Source organism: Callithrix jacchus, chromosome 7, assembly GCF_049354715.1.
Source record: "Callithrix jacchus isolate 240 chromosome 7, calJac240_pri, whole genome shotgun sequence".
Taxonomy (NCBI): Eukaryota; Metazoa; Chordata; class Mammalia; order Primates; family Cebidae; genus Callithrix; species Callithrix jacchus.
The window spans coordinates 104,641,664-104,667,624 of NC_133508.1; the positions used below are offsets into that span (position 1 = coordinate 104,641,664).

Here is a 25,961-nt window from a genome sequence, read left to right on the forward strand (position 1 = left end):
CAGTAAGTCATTTCATCAGCTACCACTGCAATCTTCAATTCAAAAGTTTTCATCTAAAAATCTGCAGTTATTTTTACGGCTTAATAACCCTAAGTAGCAAGAGATTGATAATCTTAAAAAGAGGAAACATCCACACTCTCCTGTAACTGAGAAGTGCTGGTTAAATTCTTCAATCAACAGTTTATTTGAAGTTTTCTCTTAATAAACTGTCCATTTTCTCCTGAAGAAAACCTCTCATGTTGTTTGTATTTTCACTTAGAATTACTCAGCATCCAAAGCAGACTTCTAGCTCTAGCATTTGACTAAAGTTGCAAGAGGTCAGTCCAATCGTTAATATTGGATTGCATATCAACAAAATCTACTAAATTTTGTTGATACACTGTGACTAAGTGCCACTCTATCTTCAACGTATACTGTTATGAACAAAATACAGAGGTCTGAGGCAAACACAATATAACTGCCATGTGTATTGATTTGCTTGTGACTACTGACCAGTGAACATCTGCCTTAAGAAAAGCTTCATCCAATCCAGGCTTCCCATACATTCTTCAGAACCTCCTAATTTAGGCTTTAGTACCTAAGTAAAGGCCTGGAAAATATGCAAGAAATATACTACAAAGCTTAAAACACAAAATCAAATTAAAACCAAATTATCTGTAGTTAATGAAAGTTTTCTTTTAAAAAAAAAAATCATGGAAGTTTCATTAGAAATTCTGAATTTTGATTGGGTTTGGTGGCTCATGCCTGTAATCCCAGCACTTTGGGAAGCTGAAACGGGTGAATTACCTAAAGCCAGGAGTTCCAGACCAGCCTGGCCAACAAGACGAAACACCCCCTCTACCAAAAATACAACTTAGCGGGGCATGGTTGTGCATGTCTGTAATCCCAGCTACTTGGGAGGCTGAAGGATGAGAATTGCTTGAACCCAGAAGACAGAGGTTGCAGTGAGCCAAGATCACACCACTGCACTCCAGCCTGAGAGACAGAGCAAGATCCTGTCTCAAAAAACAAAACAGGAAGGCACAGTGGCTCATGCCTGTAATCCCAGAACTTTGGGAGGCCGAGGCAGGTGGATCACCTGAGGTTCAGGAGTTTGAGACCAGCCTGGCCAACACGGTGAAAGCCCTGTCCCTATTAAAAATACAAAAAATGAGCCAGGTGTGGTGGCGGGCACCTGTAATTCCAGCTACTCACGAGGCTGAGCCAGGACAATTGCTTGAACCCAGGAGGCGGAGGTGGCAGTGAGCTGAAATCATGCCACTGCACTCCAGCCTGGGTGAGAGAAAGAAGACTCCATCTCAAAATAAAAACACGAAGTTCAAAAATTTCAGGGAAAGTACACAAACCAACTGCCTAACTCTAAACAAAGACGTGTTTAGTTTACCAATCATGAAGGCCTAAACATGTTCAATCATGTAATAGGGAAAATACAAAACCCACCCATTTTCGGTCCATTTCTTTCCCAAAGAACCCCAGCAGCCTGAGCACTCTGACAATGTTATCTTAGTACTCTCAGAGTGTAGCTGCCATATGAAGCAACATTTCTTTGTGGGTTATTATGTCCAAAGTGTAAAACAAAGAATATGCAAAGTTCCCAAAATAAAACAAAAATGTTCTTGGACGTTACTCATTGGCTAACAGAACATTTTAGTCCCAATTCAACAAAATTCTAGGCAACTGTCAAGAACCAGGACCACTTTACGGAATTTTCATTCTAGGTATATAAAAACTGTTTCTTTAAATTGGATCTTTCTGGTCCTAAAATCTAGAACTGAATCAGCTATAAGTGCAAATAAACTGATTAGTTCAAAGTAATACAACTGTCCAAGGATAAGCTACTTCACATTTTCCCTACTCAGTAACACATTAACAAAATCCTTAAATATTAGCCCTTCACCTTCCATACTTCTATCCCAGTAACACCTAAAATGACTATTTAAGGAATAAAGCCACACAAGGTCGGTTCAGAGTTAACTGATCACCTGCTGTGAACCAATTATCTAAATAGATTTCTAAAAGTCCACAATGAATCAGAACTCAGATATAAAGTTACCACCAGGTATCTTTTATATACTTTCTTGCACATACAAGTCTCAGGAGTAATGTCACACAAGTGCACTAGGCATTGCCACATACTCCCAAATGGACAGCAAAAGGAACAAACATTACTGATTTAAAACACTAAATACATACACATCACCTCAAAATACAACTTGGTAAAATCATTTTCTGACTTGTGTGAGTTTTTTCCCTTCCATTTAGAAGTGAACAATTGACTACCAGTTTAGTACAGAAGTAATCAATAGCACAAAAGCTAAATTCTGTCCAAATGGGCATTCTAAGCTCTTTAAAAAAAAAAAAAGGCAGTCTCCAGGAGTCATTAAATTTCTGCCCCAGCTCAACCTATGGAGTTTACTTACCTATATAAAATGTTCATAATTCCTATCCCATGGAAAAAATCTTTGTACAACACAAAGGACTTATACAAAGTGATCTGAAGTGTCACTGTAAAATACTAAACTATAATCATAGTATTTTTGTAATACATTTATACTCAACAGCTTTCAGAATATATTTTAAGCTGCAGACTACATATTGAAAAAATAACGTTTTACTAATAAGTCACGATATCTTGCCCTTATTCTGATTACAGAGGTGTAAAGTTTGCTTTAAAATTACTTCTGATTTCACAACTTCCTATCGGATAGGAAGTTGTGAAATCAGAAATAATTTTAGTTACAGGTAACCACTCAAATTTGTTACCTGTAACTAAAACTTTATTTTCTGAGACGGAGTGTCACTATCACCCAAGCTGGAGTACAGTGGTGCCGTCTCAGCTCACTGCAACCTCTGCCTCCTGGGTTCAAGCAGTTCTCCTCCTCAGCCTCCCAGGTAGCTAGGACTACAGGTGTGTGCCACCACGCCTGGCTAATTTTTTTGTATTCTTAGTAGAGACGGGGTTTCACCATGTTGGCCAGGCTGGTTTTGAACTCCTGACCTCAGGGTCTTGAAACCCTGCCTTGGCCTCCCAAAGCACTGGGATTACAAGTGTAAGTCACCAAGCCCAGCCCTAATTTTTATTTTGAAAGAAACTTTATGCTGGGCTAGGTAGCTCACACCTATAATCCCAGCACTTTGGGAGGCCCAGAGGTTCAAGACCTGCCTTGCCAACATAGTGAAACGCCATCTCTACTAAATATAAAAAATTAGCAGGGGACGGTGGTGCAAACTTGTAATCCCAACCATCTGGGAGGCGGAGGTTTCAGTGACCTGAGATCATGCCACTGCACTCCAGCCTGGGCAACAGAGCAAGAATTGTTTCCAAAAAAACAAAGAAAAACAAAACCTCTTGTAACCTGGGGGTGACAATTTAAATCAGGGGTCAGCGAACATTTCTGTGTAGAGCAGTATCTTACTCTGGGCTGCCTACATTTTCTGTGGGAGTTTTTTAATCCTATACAAACATAAAAACCATTCTTAGCTCAGGGAAGTACAAAAACAGATCACAGGCTTTACTTTGCTGACCCCTGGCTTATATATTTAGTGTTTTATTTAAATGACACTCATTTTTAATGTTCCTATTTCCACCTGTGGCCAAAATCTTGGATTCAACAAGATTTTATATTCTAATTATTTCCTAAATTTAAGCTTCTCATGTTTAGATCACAACCTTGCTTTTTCTATATTCTTGAAATTACCAACTTCCTCAGCCTACTTATTTCAATCACTTCACATAACCTCCAAATTTGAACTTAAAAATCAAGGAAGATTCCTAAATTGAGGAAACATGCCTAGAAACATGCTGAGGATAAAAGGTAATCCCAGGGCACAGCTAAACCAAACAATTTCTGGGAAGCAACCACTTACTATTAATCTCAACCTGACAGTTATCTTACAAATGATATTGATAAATCACTTAATTACTATGGTCCAAGTCAAATATGTATCATTTTACAGCCTTGTTAACATGCCATACAATGTACAGTAAATAATGAAGTTTCTGGGCTTTTCTTAAGTTAACCTGATGATCTGGCTTGCCAGTAGTCAAGACTTGCAAATACTTATTTACATATTTATCTCAATATAATCCAAATGTCTGGGTTAGAATCTATTTTCTAAGTGTTTACTTATTTTAGTAAGTAGAATTGCATGCACCTGAGACCCCTGGAATTTGCTATAGCATTGGACTAGATGTCCACTAATATACCTGAACAATCTTACCTCTAAAGCCAACATCAGTTAGGTTCTAGCAATTTCCTATTTCTCATTCCTTTAAATCATTTAATACCTGTTTTCTTCTACATGCTAGTACTTCTCTAAAGACATATTAGGTTGTTGCAATTACTTTTGCACCAACCTAGTATTTTCAAAATCCAATGCACATTTAGGCTTTGTATGCAATTCCCTGTTCTTGAATTTCAGTGCAACCATCTCTGGCAATTAGAAAAATAACAAAATTAGAATGAATATACTTAATATCCTCCTTCCAAACCCAAGCCAAAGACAAGCCCCAAATGTATTTACAACCCTGGAAATAATGTGTCCTACTTCCACTTAAAAAATAAGCGTAAAGGAACTAACTAGATATATAGTACCTGGTGCAACATTTAAAAAATCTTGCATAACTCCACAGGTTTCAAAATAGCTAATAAACCATGTCTCCAATCATTTCAATACAAGCTATAAAAGCCTTAAAAATTTCAGCTCTGGCATTTCTATTTAAACACATCAAAATATAAATTCACTGAAATATCAGCTGCCAGTATTACTGTAGGAATCTGTATCCATTCAGGAATTTTCTCCCCAGAGTATTATAGACAGTTTTTCAATAAAAGGTAGCATTCAGTATGCTTAACTATCAGAAAGTGATCTGCTAAAAAGTGACAACTGGTTTAAATCCCAGAGGTCCTTGGATTTTGTATTTTACAAGAACTCAACTTTCCCAATTAAGTCTTTAAGATAGGTACCCTTCCCAAATGTGATCAACAGCCTGGTTTTTAGCAAATAAAAATCCCATATAAAATTCAATTTAAAACATAAGCACACAGGGGTGTCCAGGAAACACAAGACGATAAACAGGATCCTATGTGATTGTTTTTATGACTTTTAAGAAGTGAGCATGAAAATAAATCTTTATTTTCAGTTATTACCCACCAGTAAGAGAAAGTTAGGTTCACAGTTTTAGCTCTTGACACAAAGTCAACTAGGAGGCAAATTTATATCCATCAGATACAACTAATGGACCAACTTTTTAAGTTCAGGCTATCTTGAAAGCTTGCAACATACCAGATATTGCTGTGTTGTCTCTCACAACAGCAATGGGTGACACTGAGTAGAAGTTGTGAAGTGTTTTTAATAGCAGGTGTTTTCTATAGTATGTTGCTGGAAATCAAGATGTTTATAAACATGGTACATGTTCAGAAATGAGTTAGATACTTGAAAAGTCTCAACATACTGATTCAGGAGTGCGTATGTTGCAGTCTCAAGAGGGGTCAACAGTCAACATGGACTAAATTAATCTCTGGGTAGCAGGTACGTTTGTAAATATAAAATTATATTAGACATTAGCACCAGTGCAGAACATGTTCAGCATCATAAGATCCAAAACACCAGCACAAATTTATCCATCATTAAAAAGTTACCTCCTTCCTAAAATGTCAGAATAGTAGGTAACTGAGATTAAGAAATTTAATCCAAATGAGTAACTCTCGTAATGTACAATTTCTCTTTTAGAAGTATAAGTGAGAACCAATCAGCTAAACAGAAATGTTTAAGATTGAAGAGGTCCACTATTTTAACAACTGGACATTACCACATACAGGTACAACATTTCTAAAAATGAAGTGACAATTCTTACAACTTAAAAAAAAATTTCAGTAAATGTGGCAGAATAAAAGACAATCCTAGAAAACTTTTTTAATTCATCACTCTCCATGTATGTTTTAATAAGTGGTGATGTTCCCATTAAAGGAATCCAGTATAATTTAATTTTCTAATGGAGGTAGAGGGAAAAGGTAATTACCACTTTTTGCGGAACAAATACTCAACTTAGGACTAAATAATGGCAATTTAGGAAATTTAGAAACATCAAAGAATTTTGGTCTATATATGATGGATGCTGCTGCTGTCGAACCTTATAAAGTAAAGTGGTCTGCTTCCCAAATTCCAAAAATTAAAATACTTCCCCACCTCACCCTACCACCAGTGCCCTTTGGTTTGTTTTAGAACAAGGAAAGATAAATGGTTGCTGATTATGGATGTACCATTTTGATCTGGGGACCTTTCACACACAGAAATCATATCAAATGGCCAGACACTTATTTTACAGAAGAGTTTAACTATTACACATTGGCCAAATCAACTTATTCCACCCACCCTGGTGGAGCGGGGGGAAAACCCATACCTATAAAACTACTTCACTCGACAGGATGTGTCTACCAACAAGTAGTTTAAATAACTTTCACCAATAAGATGTCTAGTTTAGATTTTAAAATGGGAAAGTCACGCATTTAAAAGTAAATATAGTTGAAAATGTAATTCAGTTATAATTTGAACCTAATGAACCGTGCAAGGAGCAAGGGTTAATAAACCAATGTGCTTTGAATTTGTTCAAGTACTGATATTTCTGTATATAAAGATTTAGCATATATATATAACAGCTATTATGAGAAGTGAAAAAAGACTTTTCCCCAAAAATGAAAATATTAAAACTAAGTTAAAATACATATAGTTAGTATTCCACACAGCATAAAATTTGACAAATCAAAGTTTAACATGTCCCAGTTGACCATGTGTGAAAATGCAAAGCAGGTATTAAAACCAATATGTCCAATATTTAAAACCAGTTTGTATTGGGGGAACTTCTAAATCCTTAATTAAAAAACACAAATGAAGTGAAAGCTTTAAACTGGTACACACTGTTCACACCTATATTTCAAGTTTGGAAATGCATATTTGCAAGCAGCAATACAAAAGTATTCATGAAGAATGCATAATCTCTGAAAATTATGAAAACATCCCTGCTACCAATACATTTCTAAATACAAAACTGACTACCATATTTGTTACTTCTGTGTAGCGAGAGAAGTTCATTTTTAAAACAGATAAAATTCAGTCTTTAGGTGTGAATGGTATGAATGACAGTCTCTCTTTTTTTTAAATTTCTTAGTCGTTTGGAATCCTTAAGCATGCAAAAGCTTTGAACAGAAGGGTTCACAAAGGAACCAGGGTTGTCTTATGGCATCCAGTTAAGCCAGAGCTGGGAATGCCTCTGGGTCATCCACATCAGGAGCAGAAGCACTTGACTAAAAAAGAAAAACCAAAATTAACCACAGTTCTCAATTCTTCAAAATTACATTCATTGCTAGCTAGTATCTACATTTAGACAGAACTCTAAAAAAATCTTACTGTTGGCCGGGCATGGTGGCTCACACCTATATCCCAGCGCTTTGGGAGGCCAAGGTGGGCAGATCATGAGGTCAGGAGCTCGAGACCAGCCTGACCAACGCGGTGAAACCCTGTCTCTACTAAAAATACAAAAAATTAGCTGGGTGTCGTGCCAGGTGCCTGTAATCCCAGCTACTCAGGAGTCTGAAGCAGGGTAATCACTTGAACCCAGAAGGGAGAGGTTGCTGTGAGCTGAGACCAAATCACTACACTCCAATTTGGGCAAACAGGGTGAGACTTGGTCTCAAAAAAAAAAAAAAAAAAAAAAAAAAAAAAACCTAATTGTTAAAATTCTAGGTAAAATGTATCAAGACAAAATTATAGGTCAGAAAAGGAATACAGAGACTTGCAATGAGCCCTGTCCTGAATTTCTACCAAGACCTATTTTCATTCCAGAGTTAACAGTATGGGTTTTCTTTTTGTGGTTTTTCTTTTCTTTTTTTCTCTTTGGGAGGAGATAGTCTTACTCTGTTGCCCAGGCTGGAGTAGCAGCAACCTCCCTGCCTGCCTGCTGGGTTCAGTGATTCTCATGGCTACATTTTCTGTTAATGTAGCTGGGAATGCCACCACACCTGGCTAATGAAACAGGTTTCACGATTTTTACCAGGCTGGTCTCAAACTCCAAACCTCAGGTGATTTTCACCCAGGCTTCACAAAGTACTAAGATCACAGGCGTGAGCCACTGTGCCCAGCCAGTTACTTTATTTTTCCAATAAACCACACAAGTAGATTCACATGCAATTATGTATGTGAATTCACACTGCTGTTCAGTAATTCCTCTTTTTATTCTTTTTGAGACAGTCTCGCTCTGCAGCCCAGGCTGGGGTGCAGTGGCGCGATCTCAGCTCACTGCAACCTCTGCTTCCAAGGTTCAAGCAATTCTCCTGCCTCAGCCTCCCAAGTAGCTGGGACTACAGGCATGCACCACCGTGCCCAGCTAATGTTTGCATTTTTAGTAGAGACGGGATTTCACCAAGTTAGCCAGGATGGTCTCGATCTCCTGAGCTTATGATCCCCCCACCTCAGTCTCCCAAAGTGCTGGGATTACACGCATTAGCCACTGTGCCCGGCCTGTTGTTCAGTATTCTTATACTTTTTCCACTTGCTAAGTAAGAATGGCATAAATGTGAAAAAGCATGCTAAGAAACTAATATTTAAGTAGCAACAATCAACAAGGTAATAAGTCTGAAAAAAGGAGTCCAAACTGCTTTTTACAGCCACAGAACTAAAAAAGGTATGGGAAAAACCCATCAACCTAATTGCTGCCTTAAAAAAAAAAAAAAGCAGATTGGTCTTAGAGGTAGAAACAAAGTATCATTACACTGGCAGTAAAGACCACAAAATCTATACTATTAAGTTATCCTTATAATCAAAGACAGACTGAATCAAGCAGGTGGGTCCCTGAATTTGTGTATCAGGTGCTGAGAATTTAGGTGGACATTATGGTTGTTTCCAAGCATCAGATCTGAGTTCATATCTATCAATTACTTGGGAATTCATCAAAATATTTAGCTAAGAACTTATTTTGTGACACGCACTGTTCAAGGCATTGGAGAGATTATAGAAAATAAGACAAAAATGAATTCCAGATTTCACAGTAGAGTCTAGTAAAAGAAAAAGTGTCAACAATCATGAGTGTCACAAAAGAAGTTATACAGGGAACACAACGGTTATTAAGCGGAGACCTAAAAAGCAGTTAGGAATTATCAAAGTGAACAACTGGTTTTCAGGTAAACCTTAGCAAAGGCCAAGAGTTAACTTGATTCACTCTATCAGTTTCCTCATGTGGAAAATGAGAATGTCATCATAGTAACAAGAATTAAATGACATTAAGCACACAAAATGCCTAGCCCAGCACCAGGACCGGCACCTAACAGGAACTCTAAAGTGTGGCAATTAAACATTACTAACTTTATACAAAAAGGCATTTAAGTGCTTTAAACAAAAATATAACCTAACATGTGTTTTCCTGAAGACATGGCTACTACTTCTACTTACGTTCACAAAAAGACCCAGTCAGTGACTTATAAGAGGTCCTTAAATTACTTAAAAGGAAAAGAAGGACTTAAATTACCTTGTCGGTCCTGCTGCCACGGTTTGGGCGTCCACCACGCCCACGTCCACCTCGTCCTCCCCTGCCACCACGTCCTGGGCGGCCAAGGTCTCCAAAATTGATCTCTAGCTGAGACGTTATATCATTTGCTGGCTTCCGGAAATGATGGTCCATAACCGAATCTTCAGCATGAGCCTAAAAATATAAGTGAAGACGACTGAGTAAGTAGTAGAAAAGCAATGTTGCAAAATTCCTAAATAATAAGCTTTCTTCTAAAATGACCAAAACTCCAAAAACTGTACTTTCTGTCAACAAACGTCTCCACAGGTAACAAGCTATACTCAGCTATAGTGATCTTGAAGAAAGAATTTCCTTCACTTCTCTCTATCTCAAAATTGCAGGTAATACCAGCAGTCCTCAACTAAAGTCATATATGTTATCACAATCAACGCAAATAGCTGAAACCCATCCCAGACCTACTGAATCATAATCTTTAGCAGTGAAATCTGGACAAATACATTTTAAATATGCCCTTCAGTTTAGGACTCCAATGTGAATCCTTGATGTAGACCTTTGGATAGAAGACATATAAGGTTATTTTACTAGTACTAACATTGAAGTTAAAAAGAACACTCAAGTTAAAAAGAAAACCTCTGTTCTACACTCTTCCAACTACAACTTGGGTAAAGACAGTATTACATATAAACTTCTTAGAAGCATTTTCTGTTAATATACAACTATTATGTTTTTCTATACAAATTAGAGCTACAAATTCAAGTAAAACACTACACACTTTACATTAAGAGGGAAACACTGGAAAGCTATGCACAAAGATAACCACACACATTGGAAAGCTATGCACAAAGAGGACCAAATGTTAAATATGTCAGGAACCTTTTTTTTTTTTTTCTTTTAAGACAAAAATCTCACTCTGTCACCCAGACTGGAGTGCAGTGGCATGATCTGGGCTCACTGCAACCTCTACCTCCCAGGCTCAAGCAATCCTCCCACCTCAGCCTCCCAAGTAGCTGGGACTACAGGCACATTCCATGACAACTGGCTAATTTTTTAAAAATTTTTTATGGAGACAGGTTTTTGCAGTGTTGCTCAGGCTGGTCTCAAAACCCTGGGCTTAAGAGATCCATTGGCCTTGGCCTTTCAAAGTGCCGGGACTACAGGCATGAGCCACAGTGCCCAATTAGAACCTTCTTAAAAATGTAGTCATGTTTGTGAAATCCAGTTTTTCTATTTATATAAAGATACATGACCCAGTCCGGGGGAAAAAAGCAAAAGGTCAGACAATTCTACACTGCTCGATGCCTGTTGTCTTCTTGTATGCTTGGGATGGGTTTTATCTTCTAAAATCTTTGCTTATTTGACTTTAAAGTACAGTTTTTCCTAAATACATGTAAAAAAAAAAATCCTTCTCTTTAAGGGATAATAAACATTTTATTCTTTCAGTAGAACCTGTACTATTACAACTCCATTAGATTCAACTTACAATATTACAGCTGTTAATAACTACCCTCTGAAGTGCAAATAAACTTGTTTTAATCTATGTTTTCAACCCTTACATCATCTCATAATAGTATTCAATGTCATCCCATTGTGCCACATCAATACACTGTAAGGCAACAGAAAGTTCTAATACTAATTTAAGTGGAGCCCAGAAACTTAAAAACAAATTCACAAAAACATCAGTAAATTAAAGTCAATTATATATGCTGTCTGATTTTTAAATGTTTTCTATTTCAAACCAATGCTTTCAATTCATTACAAACCACAGATCAAAAATATTCAGAAAAAAAATAAAACCAACCAACCACATAAAAATAAAAAATAAAGTCAGGTGTGGTGGCTCACACCTGTAATCCCAGCACTCTGGGAGGCAGAGGCAGTAAGACTGCTTGAGCCCAGGAGTTCAAGATCAGCCTGGGTGATACCTAACATGGTGAGACCCTTCTCTATAAAAAATAAAATTAGCTGGCCTTGGTGGCACAGGCATGAGTTCCCCAGCTACTCAGGAGGCTGAGCTAGAATTGCTTAAGCACAGGGAGGTTGAGGCTGCAGTGAGCTGCGACCATGCTACTGCACTCAATAAAAGAACAACCCCATCCCCCTCCCTTTTTTTTTTTGAGACAGTCTCACTCTGTCACCCAGGTTGGAATGCAGTGATGCCATCTCAGTTAACTGTAACTTCTGCCTCCTGGGCTCAAGTGATCCTCTCCCCTCAACCTCTCAAGTAGCTGAGACCACAGTTGCATGCAACCACACACAGCTAATTTTTCTATTCTTTTTGTAGAAACAGGGTTTTACCATGTTGCCCAGACTGGTCTTTAACTATAAACTCAACAAGCTTCCCACCTCAGCCTCCCAAAGTGCTGGGATTACAGGTAATTCACTGTGCCCAGCCTCCTTTTTCTCGAGCACTGAGACAAAGAGGAGAAGAAAACACAAATTCTGAGCCCTGTCAATACATGGTAACACACTTCTCCATGTATAGTTTCTTCCTTCCCCTTAACTACCTCATATTTGTCACAAGGATGAAGATATGTGAAAATTAAAGAGTTCCATTGTGGGTTTTTTGTTTGTTTGTTTTGAGACAGAGTCTCTCTCTGTTGCCCAGGCTGGAGTGCAGTGGTGCGATCTCAGCTCAATGTAACCTCTGCCTCCCGGGTTCAGGGGATTCTGGTGCCTGAGCCTCCCGAATAGCTGGGATTACAGGTGCTTGCCACTGTGCCTGGCTAATTTTTTGTATTTTCAGTTGAGACTGGGTTTCACCATGTTGCCCAGGCTGGTCTTGAACTCCTGAACTCAGGTAATCCAACCACCTCAGCAAAATGCTAGGATTACAGGTGTGAGCCACTGCACCCAGCTAAAGAGCTCTTAAAATGTTATAGACAACAAACTTTTAAGACTTTATTCAAATGATAAGGCCATATATGCCAACACTGAAACATTTAAATTGCATAATACAGAGACATAATAATTATAAGGCTCCAAACCTGTCAAATTTGGCTTGATGAATTAGGCATAAAAATGTCCTAATTTCAAAGTTATTCATCACCAATTTCACATTTTATATATTTTTCAAAAATCTCTAACTCATATACATTACCTTGTTTATGATAGTTATCTGTAAAAAGTTCGGTGTAAAAAAATTAAATTGAGCTATCTAACATGCTGTCTATAAAATGCGTCAAGAGAATTCAGGGTATTCAAAGATCACCTAAAGTTACAACTAGAATTTTGTATGTATTTTACTTTGGGAAGAAGTCCAGTCAGGACCCAAAAAAGTTACAAATAATTGTTTAAAAAAGTCTAGGTAAATCATTTTTCATATTAACCTAAGTAGTATACTAATTAGTTCAAATAATCTCCCCAAGATGAACTTTCTTGGTTCTTAGATCAGGAATTCCATTTGCTTTGCTCAGATATACCAGTTGATAAACAACAACATAAGAACAAAAACCCAAGTATTGCTTTTTTTTTTTGGAGACGGAGTTTCACTCTTGTTGCCCGGGCTGGAGTGCAACGGCGCCATCTCAGCTCACCACAACCTCCACCTCCAAGCAACTCAGCCTCCCAAGTAGCTGAAATTACACACATGCACCACCACGCCCGGCTAATTTTGTATTTTTAGTAGAGATGGGGTTTCTCTATGTTGATCAGGCTGGTCTCAAACTTCCGATCTCAGGTGATCCACCCACTTCAGCCTCCCAAAGTGTTGGAATTACAGGTGTAAGCCACTGAGCCCAGCCAAAACCAAGGGTTCTAATGCATTTTTTTCCCCCACGGGACTTAAAAAAGACAATGTCCTCATTTACTACTTACATGGAGTAAATATTAAAAATCATGCCCAAACCTCAAAAGAAAAAATTTAAGTATTTTTAACATCAATTTGAAAATGTTTCCGAGTCTGTCTTATAGCCATTTTTCAGTTAAAAAAATTAAGTTTATCGGCTGGGTATGTTGGCACATGCCTATAATCCCCAGCACTTTGGGAGACCCAGGCAGGCAGATCACCTGAGGCCAACAGTTCGAGACCGGACTGGCCAACATGGTGAAACCCCATCTCCACTAAAAATACAAAATTTAGCTGGGCATGGTGGCATGCACCTGTAGTCCCAGCTACTCAGGAGGCTGAGACAGGAGAATCGCTTGAACCTGGGAGGTGGAGGTTGCAGTAAGCCAAGATCACACCATTACACTCTAGCTGGGCAACAGAGCGAGACTATGTCTCAAACAGAACAAAACAAAACACACAAAAATTACTCAGGCACGGTGGCGAGCACCTGTAATCCCAGCTACTGGGGAGGCTGAGGCACAAGAATTGTTTGAACCCAGGAGGCAGAGGATGCAGATGATGGCACTGCACTCCAGCCTGAGTGACAGAGCCAGACTCTGTATCAAAAAAAAAATAATAATAATAACTCAATTTATTAACATCTTCTTGAATGGGTTTGCCCTCACAATATTTTCATTTAACTTTACCTTAGGATGAGAGAACTTGCAGTCTGGATTTCTGGCACAGCCCAATTTATGACACAAATCAAACATAAATTTTAAAAGGTTAAAGGAAGCTGATGGAGAAAAAAAAAATTTAGGAGAAGAAAGAATATAGTTTGGCTTTAAAAACTCAAACAAGCCCTAACAGGAAGCAGCACTGAAATATTCCTCTAAGAACACACCCCAAGGCTTAAATGGAAGCTCCCAAATCAAAAGCCATTAATGTGACTTTCTCCAATACAGTTGACTCTTGAAGAATTTGAACTTGGGTTTGAACATTCTGCCTGTCAGCCTTGAGATAAGCAAGACCAAACCCTCTTCTTCCTATCAAAAATAAAGACCTTTGTGATGATCCAGTTCCACTTAATGAACAGTAAATATATTTTCTCTGTATTTTCTATAGCTTTACTGTAAAAATACAGTATATAATACATAACATACAAAACATGTTAACTGGTTATCAGTAAGACTTTCAGTCAACAGTAGGTTATTTGTAGTTAAGTTTTGGGGAAGTCAAAGGTAACATGCATTGATCTGCAGGGTCAGTGCCCCTAACACCCCCATTTTGTTCAAGCAGTCAACTGTATTTTCACTAGTTTCCACATTTCCTAAGTAAGACCCATATATTCTTTGGTTTTTAAAGCCATCATTCCTTTAACAAGATGTATACTGCCATTTACTGAGAGTCCTGGCCATTATACATGGTACAGGCAGACAATTTCAAAAGCTGAATACTAAATGAAGTCACTTACATTTTATGTTAAACTATACAAAAATGTCAGCATTTCAACCTAACACCATAATACCACACAGCCTTTTAATGATCCCCAGTTTGGCAAGATTTCAAAAATATAACCACAACTTTGAAAAGAACTATCATTTCTGAACACTAATTACACAATATACGAGTAACAGCTTTTTAGGAAAAAGCAACACTACCACATAAAACATAATCATGAATTGATCAAAAGACTAAATTTCTTAGAACATGTAATAGTTTATTTTCCTTATAAAGCAAATTATCTGCCCCATATGATCCTATGTAAAGTTTTTTTTTTATAGACAAATCATCAATGTGAAATTTTAAAACAAAAATTGTAAATACAATTCAACTCACACGTGAACATTTTCAAACAAACAAAACTTAATTTTACCTCTTCACTCTTTGATTTATGAAGAACAAATCCCTTCTTCCACTGCCCATCTGCACCTTCATTTGGTTTTCGGATATTAAATTCTACTTTTGCCCGGTCCTTATTTTGAATAGCCTTCCACTCATCCAAAGTCATCTCTTTTGGACCCTCCTCTTTTACCTCTTCAACTTCATTCTCCCTGTGAAAAGGTTTTCAAGTTTTATACCTGGTAAAGAGCTGGTATAACTTATTAAAAGTATTTCAAACTTATGATTTTAATTAAGAAAGTTAACTTTGTAATCTTCTAGAGAAAGATTACCCAGGGATGAGGGTATCCTAGTTTACTGTGTAAATAAGCAAACTTGGTAGAGACCAGGAATTCAGTATTTGCTGATTAAAGTATAGACAAGTAAGGAATATGAAATTCATCCTCATAAACTCTTTAATGATCATTTATCAGTCATACAATCTAAAACTGACTTTACTAACTCTAAAACATGCATTTCTCACTATCTTATTTAAAAACTACCCTCTTAGGAAAAATCCTGTCTATCTACTCCTAAACCACATTTTCAATTTCCGTAATTCCCGTAACATAACTCTTAATAACATTCTCTTGTTCTCTATGCACTATCCAGATGCTTAGAAAAAAAAAAAAATCCTCTAGGTTACCTTAAGATAATCCTCTAGGTTGTGTCAGCAACCAGGGTTCAAATTTTGGAACACAAAAGAACTGTTCCGCTAGCACTTAAAGCAAATCAAAACAATAGCCATGTGTCTACAAATTCTAAAATCCATATACTCCAATTTTCAAACCAACCTGGAAAGGTTGGAGGCCACAGATTCACTACTTATAGAACTATCCACAAACACACACTGGTTTAATACTAAACATGTATTTCCAAATATAATTCTCAGATCGTAACTACTGAATATAATCCTTTCCTTTTTACAGAAACAATGTACAGGCCTAGGGATCCATTATTTTAGTAAAATCTCAATTTGCAATTGTCACCAAACAAGTCATTTGCTATTTGGGGAGCACTGCTTCTTTCCAAAGATAGAAGGTGATTCAGTTAGCCTTAGAGCTCAAATATCTCCCTGGATGCTGCCCCTTACTGTTTGACAAATCCTATCTTAAAACTTCCTCCAGCTACATCTATGCTGGGGGAAAAAAAAAAAAAAACCTTCCTATTGCAAGTTTACATTGAACTGACAAGATCTTGGGTACTAAGTCCACTTAATCATTTTACAGATGAGAAATCTAAGAATATTAAAAAAGTCCTGGTTACTCATATGTTATGACACAGCCAGGAATAGAACTTAGCATACCTTTTATATCATGGAGGCATGACACCTACCTTTCAGGAATTACTGCAAGGATTAAATGAAAACCAAACAGAAGCTCTGGAAGCTATATATAAGCTAGTTAATCAAAGTCAGCCAATGTTGTGTTTCTTAAATATATACTTCCATATGCTATGCCCAGATTCTCTCCTACTCTGGAGTAAGATTAGAGACAGTTCTAATGTGATGGATAACTATTTTCTTTAAACCAAACACCCTCAATTTCATTACTGGGCACTGAACTAAGGATCTGCTACCAATATCCTATCACTACATTATTACCCTTTGGTAAACAGCTTTCATCTTTGCAGATCACTCTGCGTGATTTGAACATGGGCTCTATTAAACAAACAGTTGTGGTTAGATGTGGTGGCTCACGCCTGTAATCCCAGCATTTTGGGAGGCCAAGGCAGGAGGATCACTTGAGTCCAGGAGTTCAAGACTAGCCTGGCCAACATGTTGAAATCTTGTCTACCAAAACTACAAAAATTAGCTGGGCATGGTGGTGCATGCCTCTAGTCCCAGGTACTCAGGAGGCTGAGACAGAAGAATAACCTAAACCCCCGAGGCAAAGACTGCAGTGAGTCGAAATCAAGCCACTGAACTCTAGCATGGGTGACAGAAGGAGACTATGTCTCAAAGAAGAAAAAAAGACAAAAAAGTTGTGTTGACCACTGTGAGAAACTTAACGTTGCATAGGGTTCATTTGTTAAGTCACCAATCACAATTTCATTATCGTGCAAAATTATGACTCCATTATAGTTTGCATAAATTTATATCACCAAGTTCAAAACATCGCCCAACACCCAACATGTACTTTTATCTACTCCCTCCAATAGCGTATCATTTTTTTTATTCCAACAAATCCATGTAGTGATACTCCCATCATTAACAGTGCTTCACCATAAGAGCAATTCTTCCTGAAGAAAAGAAAAAGTTTAGAAAGCATCTGCCCAGCACCGCTCAACTAACTTGAACATGCTTCTGGTTAGGAATCACTGCCCTAAATAATCTGTAATCCAAGACTTTAAACCACAATACTGTAACAAACAACTGGCGAAATAAACATAATTTTAGGCTTGGGTTCGGTGGCTCACACCCACGATCCCAGCACTTTGGGAGGCCAAGGCAGATGGATCACCTGAGGTCAGGATGTTAGAGACCATCACAGCCAACAAGGTGAAACCCTGTCTCAACTAAAAGTACAAAAAATTAGATGGGCGTGTTGCATGCCTGTAATCCCAGCTACTCGGGAGGCTGAGGCAGGGGAATTGCTTGAACCCAGGAGGCGGAGGTTGTAGTGAGCTGAGATCATGCCACTGCACTTCAGCCTGGGCTACAATGAGACTCTGTCTTTTAAAAAACAAACAAATATAATTTAATTGTAAAAGCTAGTGAAGGGCCGGGCTCAGTGGCTCACACCTGTAATCCCAGCACTTTGGGAGGTCGAGGTGGGCAGCTTGCCTGAGCCCAGGAGTAAAGACCAGCCTGGGAAAATGGTGAAACCCTATCTCTACTAAAATTACGAAAATTAGCCGGGGCCTGGTGGCACACACCTGTAGTCCCAGCTACTCAGGAGGCTGAGGTGGGAGGATCACTTGGGCCCAGGAGGCGGAGGGTAGTGAGCCAAGATCATTCCACGGCACTCCAGCCTGGGCAACAGAATGAGACCTTGTCTCAAAAAAAGAAAAAAAATGCTAGTGAATAACATACTCTGATCTTTGCTCTCTTTATATACTTAAAAACAGGCCAGTAATTCTATATTCAAAATTCTATGTTGGAAAAAACTTCAAGATAGAACTAACCTTAAAATGGCCACATTTTCTAGTTTTAACTGTCTCAAAGTAAAATTTGTACAGTTGTATGACAATGGTAAAATGACTAACCAAACAGAAAGAATCACATTAAAATATTCTATTTTCCAAAGCATTAGAGTCAAATACATACAAGTACTCTTTCAGGGCTGGGTGCAATGGTTCATGCCTATAACCCCAGCACTCTGGGAGGCCAAGGCAGGAGGAACATGTTTGAGCCCAGGAATTGGAGACCTGGGTAATACAGTGAGACCTTGTCTCTATTCCCTGCCCCCCCCCCAAAAAACATTCTTTTAAATACTCTTTTAGGGATGAGAGTACAACCTCTCTTCCCAAAAACAAAAAGCCATCAACAACAACATTAAATCTATGGGTTATCTTACTGGATAAGTGCTTTCAATTCTGGGTCATTACTATTACACGCAAAACCACTTACTTATTTTCAGTGTCTGCCACTGGATGATGTTCTTCACCTTCAGGTGTTTCCTCAGTCACATTTGATTGCTCCAAGTCACTGTAATTATAAGATATTTGTTTCTGAATGTATTTGGGAGACTCTCTAAGGAAAGAAAAGAAAAAGAAAGGCATCTAGGTCCATTTACATGTAGTGGAAGAGTTCTTCATACAAAAATACCATAAGCCCTCACTTTCTCTAACTCCTTTCCTACTAAATATACTCCCCAGTAGACCTCCAAGGGGAAACAATATAAACTATTGGTTAAGTTAATTCATATACTTCATACTTAAAAAGTAACAGAACATAAACTGGTTATTCTAGTTGGGGAAAAATAAAAGGTAACAGAACAAGGCAGTTATTTCTAAAACAAAGCTTTAGTAGCTTATCAAATTATGTAATGATAACAAAGTCGAAAGCTAAAATAAGAACTATTAACGACACTAGAAAAATCAGAATACCCAAATAACCTTATTGTGGGGTTTCAAGAAAAGCTACAAATACACATTGAAAAAATGAGTAACGAATATATTAAAGTATAGAAAAACTGGCCATTCAATGCACTAGAACCCAAACCCATCCCATAAGACATTATCCTGTAATATAATAGCTCTCAGAAGAGAGGATTCATTCTTATCTCAGAGATAAGTAAAATTTAACACAGGTATGGATTAACCTTTAGTTAGGTACAGAATTTTATTAAAGTTAGCTTTGTTTTAAAAAATCAGAATACCAACGTTAATTCGTCTTTGACAGTTCCCCAGTTGTGAGATCCGCTACCTCCACGTTTGTCCTCGTGCTTCAGGCCACTGTAATGTGAAAAAGAACTAACAAAACTGAGTTAACATAATACTCTTTTGTTCTAGAAATTCAAAGTTTGTTTATTAAATAAATAGATTAAAATATTGAAATAAAATAAAAACCAGTAAGACTTACGATCTATCACTTCCACTATGCCTATCAAATTCACGTTTGCCACGAGAATCAAATCCATCTCCTCGGCCCATTCCACGTCCACGGCCCCCTCGACCTCTTCCAAGACCACCACGACCTCGAATAGGTCGGTCAATAATCGGTCTATAATATAAATAAATAAATTATACTTCCATAGTTTCCAGAAGAAATGAGGGAAATCCATTCAAAAGATCAAAAATACACAACATATTTACTGGCTCATAAACCAATAGTTTATGATTATCAATTCAACTAAAGTGTTTCCATTACCAGAGACCTAAGTTTGACAATGCACACATTCAGCTGTTTCTGTGAAAAACTAGTAGACACAACTAGACAGACTGCCACCTGGCAATTATGCCCAATTTATAGCTTAACATTAATATGTGACTCCATAGACTAACAAAATATGAGGACTTTTTTGGCTCATGCCCCAATGCTGCAGGAAGATAGCTTGAGCACAGGAACTCAAGACCAACCCATGCAATAAAATGACATCTCAGCTCTACAAAAAATTTTTTAAAATTAAGCTTTGTGGGCTGGGCGCGGTGGCTCAAGACTGTAATCCCAGCACTTTGGGAGGCCGAGGCGGGTGGATCCCAAGGTCAAGAGATTGAAACCATCCTGGTCAACATGGTGAAACCCCGTCTCTACTAAAAATACAAAAAATTAGCTGGGCATGGTGGCGCGTGCCTGTAATCCCAGCTACTCAGGAGGCTGAGGCAGGAGAATTGCCTGAACCCAGGAGGCGGATGTTGCGGTGAGCCGAGATAGCGCCATTGCACTCCAGCCTGGGTAGCAAGAGCGAAACTCCATCTCAAAAAAAAAAATTAAGCTTTGTGGCAGCGTTACCCTGTAGTCTGAGTTACTCAGGAGAAGGCTGACATGGTAAGATAGCTTGGGCCCAGGAAGCAGAGGCTGTAGTGAGTTGAGCTTGTACCACTGCACTCCAGCCTAGGCGACAGACCAAGACCCTGGCTCAAAAACAAAAAAAAAAAACACAACTTACCTATCAACTGAAAATTCACCCCCTTCACCCTTTTCTTCAAGTGGCTTTTCAAATCTTCGTTCACGAGGTGGTCGCCTTTCTGGTCTTCTATCAATTATTTTCCCTTCACCCTGAAGTTGTTGATCAGGTCTTCTTCCAACTCGTCTTATTCCTAAAACGATAGATAACCTGCATAAGCAAATTATTTTTGCAATACAAAAAGTTTAGGCCTGGACTATCAAAATCCACTTCTCTACCAATCCACTATCACTTCCTGTCGGAAAAAAGCTAACACTGGGCATCTCTAATGTCAACGAAGTACCTTAGCCAAACTGCCACTTAAAAGACAATGAACCTTGCAATCCATACCACTGACTAAATACATAAATAAAATTAAGACAATAAACTTGTTTTAAACTTCTATTCAGTTTGCCAAGTTATTCTCTCCCCAAAAGAATTTTCTATAACTGACTTGAAAGTCATTTGGGCAGCCATTTTTCCCATCACTTTCCAAGATATCAGCAGTCTCTTAATTAAGTTTTAAATTAAAAAAAATCTTAGGCAAGCAATACACTTTGGCTTTTAAAATGCCAAAGAAAATACGAGCAGCCATTCATAAATAACAAAGCAAATCATACACTCTCACTAGATATGGCCCCTCACAAAAGTGAAGGCCCCAATGTTATCCTACCTAATCTGAACAAAAATGCAATTAAGACTAATAATTCTATAAAATTACAAATCTGAAAGGAAAATATGGCATTTAGCATTATTAGAGAACATCACCTCAGTTTAAAACAGCCATTTAACCAGAAAAGGTGTCATCTTTTACAGTACTGTTAACTATAGGCACACAATAAGGGCCATCTTCCCCTATTAAATAGTTTAAAAATGCACAGCATATAAAGTGTATATATGTTTGTACACAGTATCACATCCCTAAGTACTTCCAAGTTAGGAAACATTTACTTACTATGGATGGAGAGTCCTCTTAAAAATGTGCCCTAACAACTATCTTTATTTTCAAAGAATCTTTAAAAACCAAATACACACACATAAGACCCCTTTTAAGCAATATGTAGAAAATAAGAAACTTGTGACACTCAGTGATAGCTGAAGCATTTATTAATTTCCCCCCCTTAACTGCTTTTTTCCTATAATATCTGAAACCCCACAATGGCAACCAATGTTATTAAATTATTGGTGGCCTTAAGGATCAATAGAGTGATGGTTAAATTAATGACTGTAAGATTGCCAGTATGCTGTAATTCCCAATTTCTAACAAAATCATAAAGCAGCCGAGGAATTGGTTTTACAAGACTTTAAGCTGCTTTACTTTGGTTCTTTCTAAGAAAGTAGAACAGCATCAGGATACACTCAATTGTCCAATTGGCTTCCCTGTAACTGAAGCCAAACAGTAACTATCAATCTCTTCAATAGAATTTTGAAGTTCATTCCCGGCAAACCCTCAAAAAGACTACAAATGTTAGACCTTACACCAAGGTATTTAAATAAATGTCAGTAAAAAAAAGTGTACTGGGTGGAGCTACGGAGCCAGTCCTTGCAATAATATCCAAGCCAAACACACCCAAGTGAACAATAGTTGGTGTCCCCACCCAATATCCAATATTAGGCTTACAGAATCTTAAAAAACACTTATTAAGCTCACCTAATGAAAAAGATTGATACTGAAAACTGCATGCTTATTTTGATATACTTATCTATAACTTGCAAGCTCACTAACTGCACTAGATTCGAAGCATTCATTCTTTTTAAGAAAATGTCTGTTCCACTCTCAATGACATTCTGCTGTCAATTCTTAAGTTCTTCAAATGGACAAGAGTAGCTACAAATTTAATTCATAAAACATTATATATCTGCCTATACTTTGTTAAGCATTGTGTCACAATGTGTTACCAAAATCACAGAACACAAACAGGTTAACCTTCCTACTCTATGCAGGGATTTTCCTTAGATTTATTCCCAGTGAACCAAACGGTAGAATCTCAAAACGAGTATTTTCCATTCATCATGTTTCCTATATTTATATGCTTGTATTTTATGCAACTTATTAAGAATGCTCTGAAATAATGACCTAAGAAAAATGCTGATTGCTACCTGCAAGAGGCTGGGGGGAAAGAATAAGTAAATGAATTTTAAAAAGAAAGAAAGAAAGAAAAATGCTGATTGCTAATATGAAATAGTTTTCCCATGGATTTACTGAATGGTGAACTTTAAGTCCTGGTTCTAACTTCATGAAACCATTCCCCACATTTGCAACTTATAAAAACATTACTTTTCAGGTAAGAGCTTATTTCATAGACGGGATTCATGATCAAAACTCAGGCATTTAAACCATGCTTCATGCTTTGAGCATTCAAAATGAGTGAACACATCTAGCTGGTACATTTTAGATTTATTCGTCAGACTCAACTTTTTCATGTACTTTCTTGAGGTGAGCTTAAGCATAGTTTCAGCGTTTCTTAACACGGGAACTAAATGATTTATTTAATTGTGCTAGAGTCCCATAAAGCTTAACTAGCTAAAGAGATACTTGGCCTAAGTGACGTACATGCCTTCTAATACTCCCGTTTTTCCCCAACCTACAATTTTACCACAAGAATTAATTATTTTCCTTTACGCACCACCTAGGACCGAGGTTCATTACAAGCCTCACAAAAGTCCTCAAAAAAAAAAAAAAAAAAAAATTCCTAAAACAAATCCTACCACGAGTAAACTTTTGATTTTGAAAATTAGTTGAATGTTATAGAATTCAACTAAAGCTAATGAGAAACAACTTTCTGAAGCACGTGGTAAGGGGTAATTTCCACTTTCAACATAAAAATACAACTTTAAAGATTCAGAGCTGAAGTCCGACACCTGCTTGCTACTAACCACGCATGTTCTTATCCCCAAACCGTTTGCTTTTTCATCCATAACGAACCGGTAATGAGTGCAAAAATCAAGACAATCCTATGAAACTCAGTGCCCTGGAAACAACTATTAACCGCCAGTGAAACCGATCATGCTTCACACACATGTGGGGTGGAAGAAAAAACTGCAGACTCTAAAGAGCTTTGCTGCGATTAATGCTGTGACAGCCTCTGCACTGACTTCACCCACGAGACCCAGACCACACCAAGTTAAAGATTCAGTCTGGGGAGTCGAGAGAGAGGATCGCGACTCGAGGACGTTCCTCGGGATGTCCTGCAATCACCGGTCTTCATTCGTAATTCCCGCTTCTGCTTAATCGAGTGTGGCAAACTCCTCCATTTCCCGACAGCTCAACTCACCCCAGCAAGTTATGAGAAGGCTCCTAACAGTTGAGAGGGAGAGGGGAAACAATAAAACATATGCGGCACCCCAACCAGCAGCTTATTCCACACGTCTGATGGCCTGGAACGACCCCCGCTTTTCAGTGGGGGTACTCCGCTCCGTCGTGGGACAAGATGGCAGGACGGGAGCCCGAAACATCATCATCTCAAAGGTGCAGCTCTGGCAGTAAGCAGCGGTGGACCCAAGCTCCTCCATAACTACGGGAAGCTTCAGTGAGCGGCCGGCTTCCCCGCACCTCAGTCCACGCGCTCGCCCGCCAAGGAATCCGGCGGGAAGGCAACAGCCTCCCAGTACGTCGAGCGCGCTCGAGGAGCAGCTCATCTGCAACCACGCTCCTCTGCTCACAACCTGAGGCGGGAAGGAGGTGGCTCCGGGAACCTAGCCGGCGGTGGCTTGAACTTGGGGCTACCACGCTCCCGGCACCTTTGCAGGACCTGGCTTTGGTCGCGTGAAGAAACGTGAGGAAATCGGCTACAAAGTCTCCCGGGGACCCTCGGAGCTCCAGAAACAAGTGGCAGCCGGCAGCCCCCTAGCTCCTTCCCTCCATCTCAATCTCCCCCACATTCTGCCCCTGCTTTACCTTCTTTCTTAAGCGCCACGGGCGGCTGCGTCTCCTCTTTCTTGTCAACCACGCCAACGCTGGGGGGCAGCGGGTTCTTGCGGTCTTTCTGGGACTCCTTGCGCAGCTGCTTGCCTGCCGCGTTGGAGTTGGTCTGCGCCGCGGCCTGAGCTGCGCTCTTGGCCCCAGGGCCCCCAACGCCGCCCCCGCCGGCTTCTTTTTTCTTGTTCTCCGCTGCCTTTAACACCTCGAAAGGGTCCGATTCGTCGTCAAATAACTGGTCGAATCGGTTGGTGACCACGCAGCCGAAGCCTTCCTGTAAGTGCCCTGGCATGATGGTGGCTCGGCGGCGCGTTCCTCCACGGATTGCAGCGGGCCGCGCCGAGCCAAGAGCGCCTGCTTCAGCTCTTCCCACAAGATGGCCGGGCCGAGAGAGGGGGGCCGTCTTCTCTTCCGGCGCCAGGCACACATCCGGGAGCGGCCTGCGCCGCAAGGCACTGTGGGTTATGTAGGCCAGAGTCGTTTCTCCTGAGGCGACTCCCCGCGTAGAGACTACAATTCCCAGGATGCACCTCGCGACAACTCTTCGCGCGCGCCTGAGAGGCGGGACCTCACGAAGGGAGTGAAGCGTACGAGCTGAAGGAGGGGAAGCGTGGTGGTGGTGGTGGGCGGAGTCCTGCCACCTGCTCTACCCACCCTCAAACTCTCTAGGTCTTCAGCTACCCTGAAACCAGAAAAACGTGACGGTGTAATTGACTCGCGAAAGTGCTCTCTGGTTTCACTCACGCCCCCTCGGGCCCAGGGCTAACTTTCCCCACCGCTCCGGGAGGGTCAAGGTGACTCCCAGACCTTACAGCTGGAGACCCACAAACTTCCGGGGGAGGGGGTGTTGCTGAGGTGCCGCGCCGGCCGCGGGTAGGCTGCAGCCCGCCTGTGATAAGTCCGAGGTGCTCAGTTGCCAGAGTCCCCCTCCGTCAGCCTCCACGGTGAATCGAGGCTCTTCTGTCTAATGTGAGGTGGAATACGTTTCTTCTAGTGGGGACGTGAACTAGGGTAGCAGAACTAAGCAAAAACACAAGTGGAGCTATCACATGGGAGTGTGGCGCGCCTTTCCCGGGCTTCTCGCCGTGTGGCGGTCGGATAACTCCTGACCGTGCAGCGCTAGACGCGGGGGAATCCTCCAGAAAGACTGGAGAAACGCTTGCTACAGTCATTCCATTTAATTGTCCGTTCGTGTCCTGCAAGCCGGGGCTTCGGTGGCTGTAGTGTTGGTCACATGGGCTCAATAAATACCATGTTAGAGCATTTCGAGTGCGTGTGTGCTAGGAGTTGCGATGAGGAGAGGGAACTACTGAAATCAATGATGAC

At 39.5% G+C, this 25,961-nt stretch overlaps 1 protein-coding gene across 4 annotated transcripts; it reads right to left on the reverse strand.

The window, feature by feature from the left end:
* Nucleotides 1–5,114: 5,114 nt before the first annotated feature.
* SERBP1 (SERPINE1 mRNA binding protein 1) lies at nucleotides 5,115–25,029 on the reverse strand. Of its 4 annotated transcripts, none has more exons than XM_002750961.7 (8): nucleotides 24,615–25,029; nucleotides 20,720–20,870; nucleotides 19,693–19,833; nucleotides 19,494–19,565; nucleotides 18,739–18,816; nucleotides 15,163–15,340; nucleotides 9,521–9,694; nucleotides 5,115–7,304 (listed from the first exon to the last, which is right to left on the reverse strand). In XM_002750961.7, exons 1-8 carry the CDS (start codon nucleotides 24,925–24,927, stop codon nucleotides 7,248–7,250), a joined length of 1,164 nt encoding a protein of 387 aa, XP_002751007.2. In that variant the 5' UTR covers nucleotides 24,928–25,029; the 3' UTR covers nucleotides 5,115–7,247. The 4 variants fall into 4 exon arrangements, with proteins under 4 accessions (XP_002751007.2, XP_003733510.1, XP_003733508.1 ...); XM_003733462.6 differs by having other exon boundaries at nucleotides 18,739–18,861; XM_003733460.6 differs by having other exon boundaries at nucleotides 19,494–19,583.
* Nucleotides 25,030–25,961: the final 932 nt, after the last annotated feature.